The sequence below is a fragment of the Canis lupus genome, chromosome X (assembly GCF_003254725.2).
Source record: "Canis lupus dingo isolate Sandy chromosome X, ASM325472v2, whole genome shotgun sequence".
Classification (NCBI taxonomy): domain Eukaryota; kingdom Metazoa; phylum Chordata; class Mammalia; order Carnivora; family Canidae; genus Canis; species Canis lupus.
The window spans coordinates 27,089,611-27,110,323 of NC_064281.1; the positions used below are offsets into that span (position 1 = coordinate 27,089,611).

A 20,713-nucleotide genomic window follows, 5' to 3' on the forward strand; every position below is an offset into this window, starting at 1 on the left:
GCTGTACAAACGGACAACAGACAAGTGTTAGACAGCAATAACTTTAAAGGGAGAGGGAATTCACAGGCTCTCAAGCAAGGGAATTCTAGTCTCTTCACCTATGGTCTCACTAGGTATTGACCATTTGCATTTCACTGAACACTGTATCCATGTTATTTTTTAGTTTTATTTTTTAAAGATTTTTTATACATTTGAGAGAGAAAGAGAGACAGAGACAGAGAGAGCACAAGCAGGGGGAGAGAGAGAGGGAGAGAGAGAAGCAGACTCCCCGCTGAGCAGGGAGCCTGGTGTGAGGCTTGATCAAGGAAGATTTTGTATCTCAAGCCTTTTTCTGGGGTAGTATAAAAGGGCCTTGCAAGGTTTCAAATAGTTAAGATTTGGAAGCACATAGGCCCCTTTGATAGCTGAGCTCAGGGTGAAATGAAGAGGTTGAGGCTGGCAGCAGGGTGATTCAAGTTTTATAGAATTTTAGATTAAGGATGATAAATGTCTGAGCAGAATAAAACTCATAAAGATGTGACAGATTTAAGATACTCAGTAGGTCAAAATAAAATGACTGGGTAATTGATTAGATGAGATGGGGGTGATGAAGGGGAGGGCTCTAGGATGACCCCTTACCCACATTTCTGGCCTGAGGAACTGGCTGAATTGAATGCATTAGCTAGGATAGGAAATACAAGGGGGAAAACCCAGATAGAAAGAGAGATACAAATCAGACCTACAGACTTCAACTTGGGATATGATAGGTTTGAGGAGCCTGTGGAACATCTAAAACAAGATGTTCAGAAAACATCTATTTGGATGTGTAAGTCTGAACATAGGGAGGAAGACACAGCTGTTGAAGACACTGCACTTTTTTTTTCCCCAAAGGAATTGGGTAGCAATTCCCAGTCAACTAACTCAGTGAGATTCCCTTCTTACTTCATTGACTTACTAGTTGATAAACAAAGCAGAGTTCCCAGAGTTCCCATAACTAATGAACTGAGGTAATATATGTAATCTCCATGGTGCAGAGGCTACCTCCCTTTAACTATTGTAAGTCAGAAGGATTGGTAAACAGAATGTTGGGGATTATATCTGGAGAATATATCAATTGTAACATACAGGAAAGTAAGCTCAAAATTCCCATTCTATTGATTACAGACCAGAGATGTCCCCATGTCCCTATATATGTATGGGACACCCTGTAACAGAAAGGATGTCTACAAGCATATTTAAAGCATTGATATAGGGGCACCTGGGTGGCTCAGATGATTAAGCATCTGCCTTCGGCTCAGGTCAAGATTAAACTTGATTAGAATGAGTGGATAGGTAGTCTTGGGAAAAAATGTTAAATTGGAGGGATTATATAAAGTTGTTTAAACATATTCAAACATTTTATATTCTTTTAGAACATTGTTGCCTCTAATTCACTACTCATTTGGTATGGGGTCTAAGCCTTCCTGAAGTAAGGATCCAGTGACTGAAGTTCAGCATACTCTGTCTTATATAAAACAGTCCTACAATTCATCACCTATGACTTTCAGTCTTGGTTTCTTCAAAGTAGAGTAAGTTTTAGAGAGATCAGAAAGTATCTAAATGTAAAAATCTTCCTTATTTTTGTGTTTTCTATTCTCTACTCCTAATAGTTTCCTCATCTATATCCAATTGAATATTTTTTCCTGATCATGTTTAACAAGTCTTTCAAAGCATTAAACTTTAGTTTTCACAGAAACCATAATTCTTTCTCTTTGCATTACTATTTTATTAGTTTGTGTAATATTTCATTCAAGAAAAAATATAAAAACAAGAATAACTTGTATTATACCAGTTGGAAACAACACACAGTTGGCTCTTGGAAATGCTACTCTCAAGTGGTGGGAAGCAAGGTACATGGTTCCAATAAGGCTACTGATAAAACTCTGAGTAACCTTCAAAAACATATATAGGTTACTGATATCCAGCACTGAGTTTAGAATAAAAATTGGGCAGTTGGTTTTACATATAGAATGATAAGCTCAGGATAATAACATCTAAACGAAGATTTAAGAGACCTTCTCTATTCTAAAATGAATGTAGTCCTTCAACATAGCCTACTTTTTTTTGTTGCACTAATTTTACTAATGTCACCTTTTCTCTCTGGCATGTCCATCCATTCATTCATTTGACTCCTGCCATCCTTCAAGGCTCATCACAGAGATCATTCCCCATTAGAAATTCTAACTCCTACCTCCCCAGGCCCATAAGAATTCATAGGCCATGAATAAAGTATAACCATGTGTGTATCTATAGAGAATGATATTGTCCATACCAGCCCATGCAACAGCATGTTTGGCTCCAGCTCTTTCATTAGAGTTTGCCAAGTTGTAAAGAATAAAATATGACATAAAAAGATTAACTACAATGCTAATTTTCATAGTCCTTTGATGAAGAATTATGAATGTCCTTGAAAGCTTTTCAAGAGTCATCAGATAACAGATGGGAAGAGACCAGATTTTCCATAGACACCTGTGGATAATAATATCTGTATGATCCTCTTTGATCAATCTAAAAATAACTCTTTGATGATATGGATTGCAAAGTAAAATATCTTGTGCTTATAGATTGGATGAAAATAAAATACCCAGTCTCAAGACTAATTTCTTCTTATTTCACCTAGAATTTATTAGTTGTGATACAGTAAAACTGAGGTAAACACATGTACAAAGTATTAGAATCAATGAGCTTCTTTTTGACATATTAGCTATAGAAGTTAAAGTCATTTGTCTCTTATGAGTATTAAATTCAGAAGAACACCGAAAACACGAATTATTAACCCAACTACTTTAAGATTATAATTGATCTAGTCCAATTTCCAGAAGAAAAGATGATCCATGAAAATGTGTTAATTATTAAAAAAACATTTAAAAAATAGTTCTGTCTCTGTACATCTATTTTTTAACCTATGTAGCAGGCCAAGTGTAGAGATTTATAATCCTAGTGTAATTTGGGGTTTTCTTGTTTTGTTTTTTCTTTTTCGTTTCTTTTTAAAAATTTTATTTATTTATTGGACAGAGAGAAAGCATTAGCAGGGGGGAGGAGCAAGGAGACAGAGAGAAGGAGGCTCCCTGCTGTGATGTAGGGGCTTCATCCCAGGCCCCCGGGATCATGACCTCAGTCAAAGGTAGATGCTTAACTGACTGAGCCACCCACGTCCCCCATCATAGTGTAATTTGAATGTGAATTTAAAAAATCTTAGAATTTAAACTGAGAACATGTTTTCTGGTTATCAAAATGGACTAGAGTTTCTGCTAAGTACTGTGGGCTCTAGAGATGATAATAAAATATTGCCTTGCCCGCATGAAGCTTTCAATCTTGCCAAGGAAGATAAAATACATGTGGGTTTGATACCTGATAGATACATAAAATGTAATGTGTTATAAAAAGGAGCAAGAAGAACTTAAGAGAAAAATTGCCTCTGCTTGAGAAAAGGAAGTAGTACTCACTGAGAAAGACGACTTCTGTTGGGTAGGACTTCGAGAGAAAATTATGAGAGGCAATTCAATCTGGAAAAGTAAATGGTTTTGGCAAAAGCTGAAGGACAGAAAACTTCAGGTCATTTTATGCTTGGGACACAAGCTTAAATAATGAGTATGATGGATAACATGTCTGGAAAGATAGGTCAGGACAGGTTCCATGTCCTATCCCCTTGCTACAAAGCATGGCCAGCTAAGGGAAAGGGCTTGCCAAATGAAACGCTGATGGGCAGAAACTGGAAGTATATCCAGAGAATACCAAAGGTCAAAGCTAAGATCAGTAATGCAAAATTGCATCTAGAGGAGGGATGCTAGAGTCTGACATTTAGCGTTTATATCCTGGTTAAAATAATTGCTAGTTATGTGATCTTGGGCAAAAACTTGAGCAGACTGTGCCCCAACTGCCCTTCTGTAAACATGAATATAAGAATAGAGTTGTTAATGAAGAGTATATGGGCTATGTAAAGCACTGGGAACTGCACCTGACAATATTTTTAAAAAGGATTTTATTTATTTATTCATGAGACACACACACACACACACACACACTCACACACTCACACACACAGAGGCAGAGACATAAGCAGAGAGAGAAGCAGGCCCCATGCAGGGAGCCTGATGTGGGACTCTATCCTGAGACCCCAGGATCACGCCCTGGGCTAAAGGCAGACACTCAACCGCTGAGCCACCCAGGCATCCCACACACCTGACAATATTAAGTGCTGTCACCACCACTACCATTATATGAACATCTATATGAAGTATTATAAGGCTAATGTCAATGGGAAAACAGTTGATAAAAATGACTGAGGTGGGACAGGTATGGTAAACTGAAGAGTAAGCTTGCTTGCCCAAACCAGCATTTCTCAAACTTGAACATTCAGATCAAACACCTAGGAGTCTTGTTAAAATGCACACGATGATTTATTAGATCCTGCATTTCTCAGCAACTCCCAGGTAATGTCTGTTCTAGTCCAGAGACCACACTTTGAGGAGCAAGTCTGAAACACCTCTTACTCAGATGCAGCTGGATTATGCCTTGAGAGAACGTGGGGATGAGGGCATAGCAGCCAGATCTAAGTTTTCAAAAGGAGAGAGGAGTCTCTCTTTTATTTTCTTTAGAAAATATGAAGCCTCAGGTGTGTCTGGTTGGTTCAGTTGGGTAAATCATAATCCCAGAGTCCCGGGATTGAGCCCTGCATTGGGTTCCTTGCTCGGCAGAGAGCCTGCTCTCCCTCTAACCCTCCCCTTTCTCATGCTCTCTCTCTCTCACTCTCTCAAAGAAATAAATAAAATCTTTTTTTAAAAGTAAAGAAAATATGAAGCCTCTTGATGTTTAAATGCTGGCAATTATTCCAAAAATAATGCCTATGTAAAAACATGGAATAATTTCCAAGCTGGTTTCCACCTGGGCACTCAGTCTGCAAACTTTGGCTGGCAGAACAGGTCAAAGGTGTTGGTGAGAAACCAGGGAAGTTCAAGTGCATAGCAAGTAGACTGGAGTTAGGGCTGACAAGATCCTGGGGGCAGAGTGGGAGTGTGTGAGAAGGCTTTCAGCGTTGGTTTAACATAGTAGGTATGCAGGGTCCATTGAAAAGATACCATGCACTATAAAGAGATTTCTAAGTCATATTAAAATTTTTGGTTTTCATTTTGTAGGAAATAGGGTACTACTCTACAGAAGGCTATTTTGGTTAGGGGAGCCTGAATTAAGAGACACAATTAAAGAAGACTTAAGAGAAAACAGTTGTCTCACAAAGAGTACATAGAGTATATGAATTGCTAATGGAGATTTTCAAGAAGAGGTCCTACTAGGCCTACTTTAATGAATTAGATAAGGCTCATTTCTAATTAACAGCATCCATTTGCATGCAAACAATGAACTAAGGTCTTTAAAAAACAATTTCTTCCCTTAAGTACATTTAGGAATGCTTCCCATTAGCTTATTTACACCATTAATTTGCTTGGCAAACTAGCATAGATTATATCCAGGTAAACTTTGGTTAAAAAAAATCAGAAGTAGAAGCATTGAAATGAATAAGAAGTTAAAAATTTTACATGAGTCTTGCACAATAAGAGCTTTTAAAGAGACCTCGCCTGACTTTGAACTTTGATGTATAATTGAAACAGATTTTTGTGTTCTTAGTTAAGGAGCATGGAAACATTTTCCCTTAGGACTGCTTGCCAGAAAGGTGCCAGTATTCCTTTCAGAAAGGGTTGCTGCCCACATTTTGGTTTCCATATACCTTTTCTCACTAAAAGAAATCAGAGGTCCTTGGAGAAACAGTTGACTCCACACCTGGGGCAGGGAAAGTACAAGGTGAGTATGGGGCATTTATGCCAGAGGCTTGAACAAGCTCCCACTGGTCAAATTTAATAAAGGTGAGAATATCAACAAGAAGAATAACTATAATTTACTGTAACATATTGAGTAAGTAAGAATTCATAAATCCAATCTGATATCAAGGAGAAAGGTGAAATTTCTTTTTAAACAGAAGAAATCAGCTTGTAGGATCATGTCAGAATTCAGGCAATGTCACCATTTTGCATCTCGTGTAGTGAGCAAGGGAAGGATCATCAAAAGATATTAAAGCCATTAGATGACTTACTAATTTCAAAAAAATGATACATTACAACTCAAGATCTGATGGCCACCACCTAAACCAAGTGACCAGATGTAGCATGGGACTACCTCATATGGTGACCTCCTGATGTGATCCGAAGCACACACCATCTTTTATGAAGTATTCTTGTCAAAAATATTTGACTTGCATCTTTTCAAGTCTCAACATCCAGTTTACCAACAATACAGATAATAGAGAACAAGTTAAATGACATAATGAAGGGAAAAATTAGATAAATCCAGAAAGGCGAGATTTTTTCTTGAGGACATTGTACCAGAGTCTGTCAAATGTCAGTATCAGTAAAAAGAAAACTAAAGTGGAAGAGCTATTTTACACTAAAAGAGACTGAAGAGGGACATCTGGGTGGCTAAGTCGGTTGAGCGTCCAACTCTTGGTTTTGGCTCAGATCACGATCTCAGGGTTGTGAGATGGAGCCCTAAATTGGGCTCCACACTAGGCGTGTAGTCTGCTTGGGATTTTCTCTCTCCGTTTGCCCCCTCTCTGCTTGTGCTCTGTCTCTCTCTAAAATAAATAAATAAAAATATTTATAAATAAATAAGACTGATGAAACCTAATAACTGAAGGAGATCATAATTTGCCATTTGGGTGTAAGAATTATTTTGAACAGAAGGCAACTGAGAAATAGCAGACATAGGAAAAACTCTCTACCCAGTGTATTTCTGCCTTAAGGCAGGGCATATGCTTCCCCTTGTGAAGGTACCCTCCCTCTCCTTTTCTGGACCAGGAAGAGCAAATCACTTTTTATCACTGGAGACAGAAGCATCAACTTGAATCTACTTATTACTGAAATATCCTTGTCTTCCATTAGTTTCCCCATATATTTGCCTTCCTGCAACCTATCACCCCTAGAGGCCCAAACCCCTTTCCTTTGTCTTTTTACCTCCCTACAATTTAATCACTTTGTTAAAATGATATTTAAGCTCTTAGGTCTATGACTTCTTTGGGATTTTCACTTCTTTCATATGAAGCCTCTCGTACCACATTAAAACATTAACACCAAATAAAATTTGTATGCTTCTTCTCCTATTAATGTGTCTTTTGTCAATTTAACTGGCAGTCTCCAGATACTAAAGCTAAGAGGGTAGAGGAAGAAGGTTTTATCCCCCTCTCCTACAAAACCAAATGCAATACATAAAACATGGTGGGACATTGACATGAAAAATTCAAAGAACAATATGAAAGACATTTTTGAGTCATTCAGTCAATTTGAATATGGGCAGAATATTAAATAATAATTTGGTATTACTTTTAATTTTCTTGAGCATGGTAAACAAACATGGCTATATATTGCATGCTGTTATTCTAAGGAAATGCATGGTGAAGTATTTAGGTGTGCAGCATAAGGATGTTTATAACTTATGCAAATGTTAAAACAATAAAAAATGTGTGTGTGTGTGTGTGTGTGTGTGTGTGTGTTATTCCCTGTATTAAATAAAGGCACATATGGGGGAAGTAGGGAGAGGGAGGATAAAGAAAACAAAAATGGCAAAAATTAGCTTTGAATCTAGGGGTTTAGGAGAATGGGTATTCTTTATGCTACCTTTTTCAACTTTTTTATATATTTGTAATTTTTTATTAAAGTGTTGGGAAAAGAAAAATTTCAAGCAGTATATTCAATCAGGTGACATTTAAATTAGAATTCATATATATATATATATATATATTAGTACAATAATTGCCTTATCTCTACAATGGTAGAAACAACACCATATTTGCCTAAAGGGAAAAAAGAGATCGAATCTTGAGATCATTTTTTATTGCTATGGATTATGATTCAAGTTTCCTCAATTTAGGGATTCTACTTCCCATCACCTTGCTGCCCTCTTCCATTTAATCTTTTATCAATTGATATTATTCTATCAACTGATATTATTCTAAGTAAAATAGCATCCTTTATGTTGTCAGCTATTCATCGCCCAAAGGCGTGCCTACCCACATTCCCTTGACTGGTACATCTCCTGGAATACTCCAGAAAAAAAGGAGTGTATGAAAGTTAGTGATGACATCATCAACAGGACTGAGATCATAGTACATGATAATGAGATCTGGGCAGATAAACAGCTGGCTAGAAATAGATATTAAGATTTTTTTTTTTTACTATGGCATGGAGCCCTCTGGCAATCTGGTGAAACCCGGGACTCTTCTCAGAATCAGGTTTTTAAATCCAGAATATAAAATACCCAGAACTTTCAATACAATTGCAATTGTATTGAAATATAGATATAAAATTACTAGAAAAAATGTTCATGATATAGCAATACATGTGCTTATTTATTGTTAACACATTAATAAGATCTTGTGGAAGATCTGATAACTAGTTTTGAAGAGTGAGAACAATGAACAATACTTTGAGATGTCTGTAACACTATTGAAATATAAAAATACCTGTGATTTCACAGGTACTGCTAGTATTACTCTGGCTTGTTGCCTTTATTCAAAGTGGAAGAAAACACTCAATTTCTACTAGAGGTTGGTAAAAACAAAGAGGTAATTTTTTCCCTATCCAAGTTCATGGCACTCCTTGAATTCTACCAATGGACCTGTGCTTACAAATCTTTGTCCATAGGCTTGCTTTGTTTTAACCTATGACTTCCTTTATGGTTGATAAATTTTCATTTGCATCTTCTTCATTTACAAAGACCACTTTGGTGGCTAAGCCATCATTAAACTCATTATACCATCATGCTTAAACCTATAGATGTTATCTAGTTCCCCTGCTACATAGTTGAGGCAACAGTGAATTTTCTACCTTAAATTGTATACCTAATTGACTGCATTCTATACTTCATTTGCTTCCAACATAAACTAACCTTAATGGATGTCCACTGCTATTTGAATTTGTTCTGGGAATTTTCTGCTCATATTTCTGATATCTTACATTTTCAAAGAGAAGGGTTTAAAATAATGTAACTTTAAGGCTCCAGACAGTTTTAACAGACTTTTTTTTTCTTAAATTGTGTACTTTCTTTCATATGTGTACATGGACTAAAAACATGAAATATTTACAACAGCTGCATTTAAAACCCATTGCAAGCTGAGAATACTGATGTCAACTTGAATAGTCATCTTATTTTTCACCTGTGCAATAAATAACTTCTATTTCCCGCTGACTTCTCCTTGGGTTGCAGTGAAAGCATGCCATTGATTAATAATAGTTTCATGATTACAGCTCTCCCACAATTGTTAGGTTAACATATTCTTTATAATTTTTTTACCTTTATTTGCTACTGGATGCTTGGAAATAGCTGTTAGTGTATTGGTAGAAAATGTACTTCTATTTTATTACGTTTTTTACATTTCATAAAATTTAAATGATACAAAAATCCTAAGGAAGTATGCCACAAACCTGATCTCAGTGGAAATTTAAATATGCTAACATTTATTTTTAAAATGTAGCATGAAGTAGACAACTTTAAAAGCTAAGTTAAAAAAAAACCTCAAGGAAGCTGATCTTGAGTTTTTTAAGCATAAAAGTGCAATATTTAATGTAGGTCAAAATGTTTAAATGGGAGAAATATTTACAACACATTACAGCCGAACCCCTAGCTGTAATTAACCTACAATTTGTGTAATATTTCACCACAGTGTCAGCATATACCACTTTCTTAACAACTTAGAAGGATCTAAAATTTTAGAGCTTATTTGGCATAATGCCCTATCTTTATAAGTTCTGATTTTTATTTAGAAGTCAGTAACAGATCAATTTTTCACCTGAATTTTTAAAAACTTGTTATCAGAGAAAATACTAACATGTTGTATTTAAACATTACATTACATAATAAAGAAAAAAATCTTCCAACTCATTTAATCTACTTTTTGAATTCAAGTTATTAATTTTGAGAGCATGACATTCAATGTTCCTTAATCTTCTCATTTGTTAACATCTTATTTTAAATTGGATTGACTTTAGTTCAGAAATGATTTTATGCAGGTTTAAACCTGCTCATTGTATAAACATATCAGTTATTTAAGTGATGGTATAGTTGGTGTTTAATGGAGAAATTTCAATGTGGGAAAAAAAGTATATGATTTTCCCGAGGAAGCAGTTACACCACAAAGTTTAGATCTTTATTTTATGTCATCTATATAAAAACTACAATATTTTCTAAGCCAGGGTCTAAAATAACAATGTTTTTAGATGATACTATTATTTTTAAACTTTATCAAGATTTCTCTCTCTCTCTCTCTCTCTCTCTGTGTGTGTGTGTGTGTGTGTGTGTGTGTAGGTCAACTAATGCATCCCTTTTGTAGAGGAATATGAATTCTATCTACGTTTTGAATAATGCAACGGGAGTAAAGGCGCCAAGAGGAGGTGGGTAAAGACAATGGACCTAATTCTGAAACCTTTCTAATACATCCTCACCAAAGACATTCATCAATGAGTTGTCTTAGCTTTCTGAATATTAAAATCCACCTATTATGTAGATGATAGGTATGAAGCAAGAGCTTGGCAATAAAAGAGAGTTTTCATTGTTCAAAACAATAGTCTCATTTGGTAAGTAAAGGCCAAGTCCTCCCTTATGAAACAGGCAACATTAGCATCAACAACTGGAAGCATAATACAAAATTCCATTTATAAAAATAGCTATGCCTTCCAAGTGTGGCAGCATATATTTGGCTTTCTGTGCTTTCAGGATCTTCCAAGAGAAAGTTAAAAGACAACTGAATTCAATGATAACTTTTCTGGGTTTTTTTCCCTTTATTTTTTAATGTTTAATTCCCCCCCCCTTTAGATTTGACCATTGTCAGCCCAAGTCCCTCTTCAAGCATATACTGATAAATGTAGTGGAATTAAAAAGTTAATAGTACCATCCCAGTTTTTAGCATCATAGTCACATTTTGTACCTGTTAAAAAAAATCTAGCCAAATAACAGTCATTCCTATAAAATAGTCATTTATAATTTCCTTTTGTCATCTTCTTTAAAATAAATGAGACCCAGCTTGTTAAAATTGGAATATACTGAAGATACTCATCTTTGAACAATCTCATGATATTTAAAAGAAACTTGAAAGTTTAAAATAGCAGCAAAAGCACTGTCTATTGCACTAGCAACAGCTACATGTTTCAGTACATGAGAAACAGAAAACAAATTCATTATTGCTACTGATGAACAGTTGAGGAGCTCCTTAATCTTGGTGCCTTTCACCCTGGTTACAATCTTTCACAGAGTCTTTTTTAGAGGACAGCTTAAATAGCTCTGCTAAAATTTTAGAATTCCTATTTTTAACTGTCATCCTACCTCTTTTTTCTTTCTGCCAGCTGTTTGCAGACCTCCTGCCACCGCAGATTCAGGCTTCCCAGTTTTTCTTGGAGAATACTGGCATCTGTTTTTGAGGACTGTTGAATTATTTCTTCCCCAGTTGCATTCAATACCCTGACAACACTTTGCCGCTGTCCAATGCCATCCTGGAGTTCCTGTAAGATACCAAAAAGGCAAAACAAAAATGAAGCCCTACGTCCTTTTATTTGAGAAAAGATTTAACAATGTGCTACCACATGCGGTTTCTACCGGGAGAGAAAAGAAATAAAAACGCTCCATGTGAAAGTTTCTCTATGAAACTGACATGTCTCTATCCAAAGGCTATGAGACAGAAAGACACCTTTTATGTGTCAGTAAAAAAGCACCCTCTCAGTTCAGCTCCAGTCTTTCTATTTGTAAGGCTTGTCAGCTAGACGATGTTATAATGTCCTACAAATCAATTAGTTGGAAACCTTCTCAAGAGCAAATTCGATTTCTTGTCCCCACAAGGATGTTCCATGTTTAATAGTCTATGAAGTGTTGTAAAATTTCAACATGAAAAAAGTATTTGGATTTCTTAATGACAGTCGATAGGAGAGGTGAAAAAGAACAAACATAGTTTAGTCACAGTATTTTAAAAAAACCTCTAGAGATATTTAAACAAAAATTCATTGCTATATTACAAGGAAATTTATTCCAAATTTGTTTCCATCAAGGTATTTTGCATTATAAAACTACATAAAACTGAAAATTAATTGCTTTCAGGGGCAGCCTATCAAAAAATCCCTAAGGTACAGTGATAAATTTAAAAACAATCTATAGCCACCAGAACAGTTTTATGAGTCACATGGTGTCAAGATTAAATATCTTCTACTTTCTATCCAGAATGAAATTTTAAGAGTATCAGAAAAGAGGTGTCATTAAAAAAGAAATTAGTACAACCAAATATACGTAGAAACAAAAATGCTTTTACCATAACATAATGCTTTTATTTATTTTTTTTAACATAATGCTTTTAAAAAAAAAGATGATCCAGAATGTTTTAGGCAATTAAAATAATCCAGTACTAAATCTGAAGGTTAGAAAATGAAATAATCTGAGAACTTGCGATCCCTACCATGTTTAAATCAAAAGGACTCACAAATCCTATGTACCAATAGGATGCAGTATGCAGAACACTTTTCTGATAGATGTGATTCTCATAATCTAATATTCTTTTATTTCCCTATCTTTTGAGCCAATACCAAGGACATAGTAAACCCTAGTTCATACTTGCCAAATAAATGAATGGATGCATGTTTTCTGAGACTGGGTCAAATCTCTCTAAGATTCTTATATTCACATAAAGAAATATAAATCTCTCTTTATATTCTTATATTCTATATTCACATAAAGAAATTTTTTCTACTACTTTGTGTAATAGTATTTCGAATACTAGAATTTCTGATAGTATAACTCTAATAGTTAAAAGACTCAATTAATCAGAAAAAATGATAACAAGGCCATTATTCCAGAGACACAGTGCCCAAACGAATATAAAACTATTCAGCTATTCAAATGTTCATAAACTTTCCTCACCATACTCCCGTAAATATAAATGAGATATGCTCTCGCAACCATGTGATATTTCCTTGCAACTGGTTGATTCTGCACCATTAGTTGAATTTCACTCTTTACCATCTATTCACAGCAGTGTTGCGCATGGCACTCACTGTTACTTGCTTAGTAACAGGTACACTCATTCATAACAAACTGTGTCTGTATTCCTATTACACCATACATTCACCAAGGTCAGAGACTGTGTCCTATTCACGACTGTGTCCCTAATGCTTAGTCCAGTATCGGGCACAAGGTTTCAGTAACTATCTGTTCAATGAACACACGTATATATAGATAAAGGAAGTGGGAGAGGAAAGAAGATATATAGTTTCATCATTGCCATGGACTCATTAGCATTAATACTTATCATTTGGCCTCCTAGAGACTCAAAGCAATGAGTTCAATGGTCTAGGTTTCGGGCAGTATGTAATCTAGCAGAACAGGTGAGACACAGTTGGGAAGGATAATTTGTTGTACTACATACAGTATAGAAAGTAAGATGCCTGGTGCCTGGGTGGCTCAGTGGGTGAGCATCTACCTTTGGCTCAGAGTGTGATTCTGGGGTGCTGAGATGGAGTCTCATATCGGGCTCCCCATGGGGAGCCTGCTTCTCCCGCTGCCTATGTCTCTGCCTCTCTCTGTGTGTCTCTCATGAATGAATAAGATCTTTAAAGAAAGAAAAAAAAGAAAGAAAGAAAGAAAAGAAAGAAAGAAAGAAAGAAAGAAAGAAAGAAAGAAAGAAAGAAAGAAAGAACGATGCTCATAAATGATGCACTGTAAGAGGGATAATCTCAGTGATGAACAGGGGATGATTCGGAGGCAACGTGAAATATAAAGAAAGGGTAGACTTGAGAAACATGGAGGGTCGGGGGCATGAGGGGATGGCAGAAGGCAAGGGCTATGTTGTAGAATTTCTATGATCTGATTGGGAGTATGGATCCAGGCTCCATGTCGCTGTATGGGAGTGGCAGTTCAGAGAGAGGTACAGCCCTGGGTGTATCTTGGGCCGCGGCACAGAGAGGACGTTGCTTTTCATTATGGAGTTGGCAATGATTTGGATGGCAAAAGAAAATAACTTCAGTTTTAAGTACAGGAGTATCAGAGCCAGAGCTGCATTTCTGGGTAATTCTGAGGCAGAGTTCAGGCTGTTAAGACAGGTATGCAGGGAAAACACTAGGACAAGATTCTGGGAGATTGTTATCGAGGTAAGACTAGACTTTTGATAATGTTCCAGAAAGGGAAAGATTAAAACCAATACAGCGTCAGAGCAGAAGCTACAGGGGTTGCAAACTAGCTAGATCGTGCAATCACGTAGGACTACTGAAATGGGAAAAATCTTTGCCTAAAAGACACAAGTCAGGAAAGAGGAGAAAGATTAAGACTCTAATTTGCACCTTCAGTGGCATCCAATATCCAACCTATTAAAAAAATGCATGGAGTTCCTATTAGATTTGTGCTATAGCACTGCTACTCAAACTTCAAAGTGCACAAGAATTTTCTAGAGAACTTGCCACACTGTTGATTCTGGTTCAGTGTGTCTGGGGATGGTCAGATACTCTCTACTTCTAACAAGCTTCATGGGGATGCCAATACTGCTGGTCAGAATGCCACACTGAGTAGTCAGGTGAGAGAATCTTTGTTGAGTAATCAAAGAATTCTTGTCTGTGGTTTATAATGCTATAAACCAAAGCTGTTTCAGAATTTTTATATCAGCCCCTTTGCCTTGTATTTTTGATCTTAGTCCTTCTACTTGATGGCTGATGGCTGCAGTGACTTTTATAACCCAATTGTAGAATCAACAAGGGTTTTATTATTTCTATTTCCCAGATAAGAGAGAGAATTGGATAGCTAGGAATAAGCAATCATTTAAAATTGTTAGATCTAAATCTCATTTATATAGAGTCTCAAACCAGGGCTTTCAGGTTTTTTAATTTTGTGAAAGAAGAGTTCATTAAATAGTATACTGCATTTGTGTGAGAAGATTTTGTAATCAGGAGAGGTATTTACAGTATATGATATACTTGAGGAGAGCTTTCAGTAATAAAGGGTAAGAGAGTGAAATAATGGATCGAAACAGGAAGTAAGAATTTTGTACGCAGTGTTTTACAGTTGGCCTCTGAGCTCGAAGAAGATAAAATGTGATGTAACAAATTAAATGTAAAACCTCAATCAACTTTATTCACTTAGGGAAAAACAAATCAATTTTAATTCTATAGCTTCTAAATATTTTAAGCACTAAATTATTCACCACCAGTGAAATTTCCAAGCTTTGATATCATACTAGTATTCTGTTGTCATACGCATCCTTATCTATTTCTCTGGCAATTAACATCTAGTTTTAGTTTTGGACAGAAAGAGAATCATAATTAAATCTATTGGATCATTCATCACAGTTAGAAAGCTTATTGTGTTTTGATTCTGATATGAAAGTATCATTCTTAATAAGGATTCCATATCAGACTTCCCCAGGGAACTTTTTCAAAATATAAAAGTCCAGAGCTCTACCATTAGCTGACTGCATCAGAATCTCTGGAGGTAAGGGGACAAAGAAGTACAAAATAGATTCACTATTAAAGAAAGAGTAGTCAAGAGACACATGGAAGGAGCGAATGAATAGGAGAAACGTGTTTTAGAGTTACTGCATTATCTCAACCTCTAATATGATTTTTAAATTGATAAATGCTCCTAAATTATAGAAATGACATATACATTTAAGTCCCTCGAGTCTGGTAAAATTGAGGGAAAGTAAGAGAAGTTATAAGCAAGGAAGGAGCTGCTACATTTTTATAGAGGAGAGAATATGAGGCAAAAGCAGCTGGTAGATTTTATACAAAAACATTACATACATTTTTTTAAAAAGTATATTTGCCAAACTTTTCAAAACTGAATGAAAGCACAAGAAATGGAACATAAAATGTGACCAACAAAGAAAAAGAATAAGCTAATAAGCAGTTATGGGAAATTGTACAATGACAAATTGGATAAGATAGGGAGGGAGGAGATAAAGAATTGCCCAAATACCAAAATTAGGAAGAATAGGAAAACAGAAGAGAAAAAGTGATTGGGAGAGAAGATCAAGACTGAGGGAAATGAAAGGGAAAAATAACCAAATCTTCATTGAGCAAGTAGATGTGTCAAGGATGCAATCTTAAGATTTAATTGTGATTTTGTTAAAGATTTCCTTGGAGAGTCCCTGGGTGGCGGCTCAGTTTGTTGAACATCTACCTTTGGCTTAGGTCATGATCCCAGGGTCCTGGGATGGAATCCAGCATCGGGACTCCCTGCTCAGCAGGCGGTCTACTTCTCCCTCTCCCTCCCCCACTCCCTACTCCCACTAATACTTCCTCTCGTGCTCTGTCAAATAAATGAAAATCCTTTAAAAAGAAAGGAGGTGGGGTGCCTGCGTGGCTCAGGCAGTTAAGCATCTGCCTTCAGCTCAGATCATGATTCCTGGGTCCTGGGATTTAGCCCCACATCAGGCTCCCTGCTCAGTGGGGAGCCTGCTTCTCCCTCTGCCTCTGCCCTCCCTGCTTGTGCTCTCTCTCTCTCTCTCAAATAAATAAATAAAATCTTGAAAAAAAAAGATTTCCTTGGAGACAGATCAATCACTGACTCCATTCATTCACTAGTCAAACGAAAATATGTAAGAATATGAACATTATGGACACTGGCTGGCAAAACTTCCAGAGAAAATTCTACTGTGTGATTTCATAAGAACAGGATACGTTATCTTTCACCTACTGCTTTACTCTTTCTGTCCTGCTTAAGATCATTCCCACTGTTGTCTCTCTGTCAATCCCTAGAATTTAAGTAAGATTCTGAAAAAATGGTTTCTGGTCCTTTTCGCAAAGATAAATTAAACGAGTTTGTTCTTTATATTAAGAGTACATAGTTGCCACTGTCTTTAGAAGTTTTGGTATGCCTCAGAAAGTATCTTTCAAATTTTATCAGATGACAGATTTTTGTAAGGAAGCAACAGAAATGGACAAATACCCAAAGCAGACAGCTGACCCAGAGGCAAGACACATTCAACCTAGCCCATTCATAGATGGCTTGACTCCATCCTGATGGAAGACCTGATGACCCTGGGAGAGGATCTCGTGATGACTGTCACAAGGGCTGAAAGGTGGCTGAAATTTGGGAAATGCAGGAGTTAAAAGGGGGGGGGGGAAACAGGCAAGGGCAGAAAAATGGTGTATCTAAAAAAGGAGTAAGTGGTGCTTGGGTGGCTCAGTTAGTTAAACATCTGACTTGGGCTCAGGTGGTGATCTCTAGGGTGGTGGGATTGAGCCTCGCTTTGGGGTCTGTATTCAGCGGGGAGCCTGCTTCTCCCTTTCCATGCCCCTCCCCTCACTCATTTCTCTCTCTCAAAGAAATAGATAAAATCTAAAAAAAAATGGAAAAAAAGGAAATGTGGCCTAGAGAAATGATAATTTTTGAGTGAAGAATGACAGTTGTAGGAGGCAAGAAGCATGGCCAAGTTTGGACACCTAGAATGAGGGTATGGAGAATGATGCCTATCTATGAACCACAAGGTAAAGTCCAAACACTAGCCTACTGAGGAAGGCCTAAAGGGGCTCTGCAGTCTCTTCTCCTCTCTGCTGTTGGAGCCTGCTTGCCTGCTGCTCCCCACTTTCAACCTAGGCTAAATGGCCTTCCACTTACTTGATGATCCCACTAAGTTTTGCGAGTCAAAGTCATTACTCACCTGTCATGCTCAGATAAAATGTTTCCTCTTTTGCTGGACCCTCTAAGACCCCATTGGGAGTGCTCAGTGCCTCTCCACTGTGTAAGTATTTACAAAATATCTCTATTTAGTGTCATTCTTTGGTAGCAGTCATGTCTCTATTAGACTTTACAGCTGAGGATTATGTAATACTTAAATCATTTTCTCTTCTTTTGACCATAAAATAAGAATCCAAATTTGAGGTGTATCTCAGACACAACTTTCATCTGAGGATCTACAAGTCTTTTATTAGGAATTTGCAAGATAAGTCAAATCAATGAGGAACAGTCTTTACAAATAATCGACCCAAAATAAAATGCACCATGTTTTCCTACTCTTTCTCCTGGTCTAATTTTATTTGCTTTTCAGTAAACATTTATTGTGCCTGACTAATAATAATGCCAAAACCATATGTATGTTTTTGTCAATTTGTTGCAGGAATTAGAGGCAGAAAGGGGGGGATCTTGTTAGATTTTTTCTAAGACCCCTTTTTCCTGAGTGGTATGATAGCAGATATGCTCCTTGACAGGTACACTTCCCTAACTGCTCCTCATAATGTTTTCTATAAAAGAATGAGAATTCCTTTTAAAACTAGAATTAGACTGTTACTTTTCCCAAGCAAACATCCTGCCAATGAACTAAAGGAGAATTATGTACAGTAGCGATTTATTTTAATGGGGTATTTACCTAATATCAAATTACAATTAAATTTCCTTTGGATGTGTTTATCTCATCCACATCAGTGATATATACAGTCATTATTATCTGCTATTAATGTGGATACCAAATGGATTCATCAAAGTGCTTTTAAGTACTACACGCTTTGAAAGGTTATCTCAGGCTTTTTTTTTCTTCCCTATGAAATAATGCCCTGGGCAGAAAATCCCAAAAATATACAATCCTTAACTTCAAGCAGAGATTACAAAGGAAGAAAAAAGTATATATGAAGTATATGTGTTAAATCTCTGCCTTTGGGGCTCTGATATTGGAGATAGCACGCTAAATCTGTCCTCAGACATGATTTGGCATTAGAACTTAGGAAGTTTCAGTGGGGGCATGCATGCATTCTACTCTCTGAAGGTATCTGAATTAGTGGTCCTTCCTAAAGGACACTATTATTATAAAGCACACAACTTGGCAAAGTTAACAGGTTTTACTGAGTTAAAAATCAATGATAGGCTTTTCTAGGTTCAGAGATTTATTTGATCTTTCTTGGTTTCCAAATCATTCATTAGAACTAATCAGGAACATTTAAGAATTATTTTTCCTCTCTATTTACATAGATTTGTTGTGAAAACAAAATGACATTTCTCTGATCAAAAGGAGGTTATTTTCTATGGTTTTGCTTGTTTTTTTTAATGGAAATGAAATTAACATACAGCGTTATATTAGGTTCAGGTGTATAATACAATTTAACAATTGTATACATCACTCAATGCTCATCATGATTAAGTGTGGACGGGCACTGAGGGGGGGAATTGACAGGATGAGCACTAGGTATTATAACTCAATGTTGGCAAATTGAACTCCAATAAAAAATATACAAAAAAGGAAAAAAAATCATTATCTATTTCACCCATTCCCCCACTCACCATTCAAGCATCCATCCACAGAGAAATAGATACAGATGTAGTACATATATACAATGGAATATTACTCAGCCATAAAAAAAGAATGTGATCTTTCCATTTGCAACAACATGGGTAGATCTATTGGGTATTTTGCTAAGTTAAATAAGTCAGACAGAGAAAGACAAATGCCATATGATAACACTCATATGTGGGATTTAAGAAAAGAACAAACAAAGGAAAGAGACAAAAACAAACAAACAAACAAAAACTCCACCAGATTCTTAAATATAGAGAACATGCTTGCTCTCTTACTAAGAGATCCTGGTAATAGAACATTATGACTTCAGCCATAAATTTCTTTCTAAAAGTTATTAGGGTGGTTGTAAAAACATGTGAGATATTTCATCATGGAACATATCGCATGCAACCAGAATATGCTCACTCTAAGACAGAATATTTGAAAGGAAGCATAGATCATTTTAAAATTCCTTCTGCTTTCTAGAGGTTTTATCAATTTGGAGCCACACAAGTATTTATTTGAATGCCATTTGCTGGATATAAAAAGCTTAGCAATTGCATGAAAAAGCAACATAACTGTTTTTAAAAAGCAAGATGATCTGTAAATGGAATTAGAGCTGGAAATATTTGATTAAAAGTCAAATAACACTGGCTTTGAAAAGTCGTAGTTCCTATTGCTACTTGCCATGCTTATTAAGTATTTTCACTAAGCGAGGCACTCATTGCCTAAACAACTATTTACTGAGTGCTTCCTATGGGCCAGGCACTCTGCCAGGTGGTGGTTATTGTTGCCTGCAGTAGAAGGAATGGTAAATTGGAGAAGCTCTGGAGTAAAAGTAGGAAGACCAAGTAGATGTCACTGTAGTTAAGGTAAGGGAAATGGTGGTGTGGACTGGGAAGCAGTGGTAGAAATATAGAGAAGTGGTTGGAAACAATTGATATTTGGGAGGTAAATGGGATTTAGCCATTCACTGGAGATGTGAGGGAAGGGAGGGATATCAGCTGGGCCATTGGGGGATACTGGACTGAACTTCAGAGGAAAAATTAGGTTCGAAAATAGAACTGAGATCACTATTGGCAGAGCTAAATCTCAGATTTGTCATATGGGTTTGGCTCTGAATGTGGCTGAATTCCCCATTTTCATTGAAAATAGTAAGGGTAACTTCAAAAGAAGGATTTGTAATTCAAACATATTTTGGGACTTCCTGAATATTTGCCTGACAACTGCTACATAAGAATGTAAGAGGAGTGATTTTGTCATTACTGACCAATTGCTATCTCTTAGACCCCTACATTTTATTTTCATTTGCTGGCAAAGAGATCCATAGGTCTTTCCCGAGACTCACATCATGTAGAAAGTTCAGAGTCAGTATGATTCCTTAGAATATTTGAAAAAAAAAGAGTATTGCTCTCATGAAGT

The 20,713-nt window shown here is 36.4% G+C and overlaps 1 protein-coding gene across 15 annotated transcripts in view; it reads right to left on the reverse strand.

Annotated features, from left to right (window-relative positions):
• DMD (dystrophin) overlaps positions 1–20,713 on the reverse strand; it is a 2,170,621-nt gene that overhangs the window by 804,277 nt on the left and 1,345,631 nt on the right. For all 15 annotated transcript variants that reach the window (XM_025439443.3, XM_025439430.3, XM_025439477.3 and 12 more), the window contains one exon: positions 11,380–11,555. In XM_025439443.3, the coding sequence (XP_025295228.1) occupies positions 11,380–11,555 (176 nt within the window). The remainder of the gene's footprint in view (positions 1–11,379; positions 11,556–20,713) is intronic.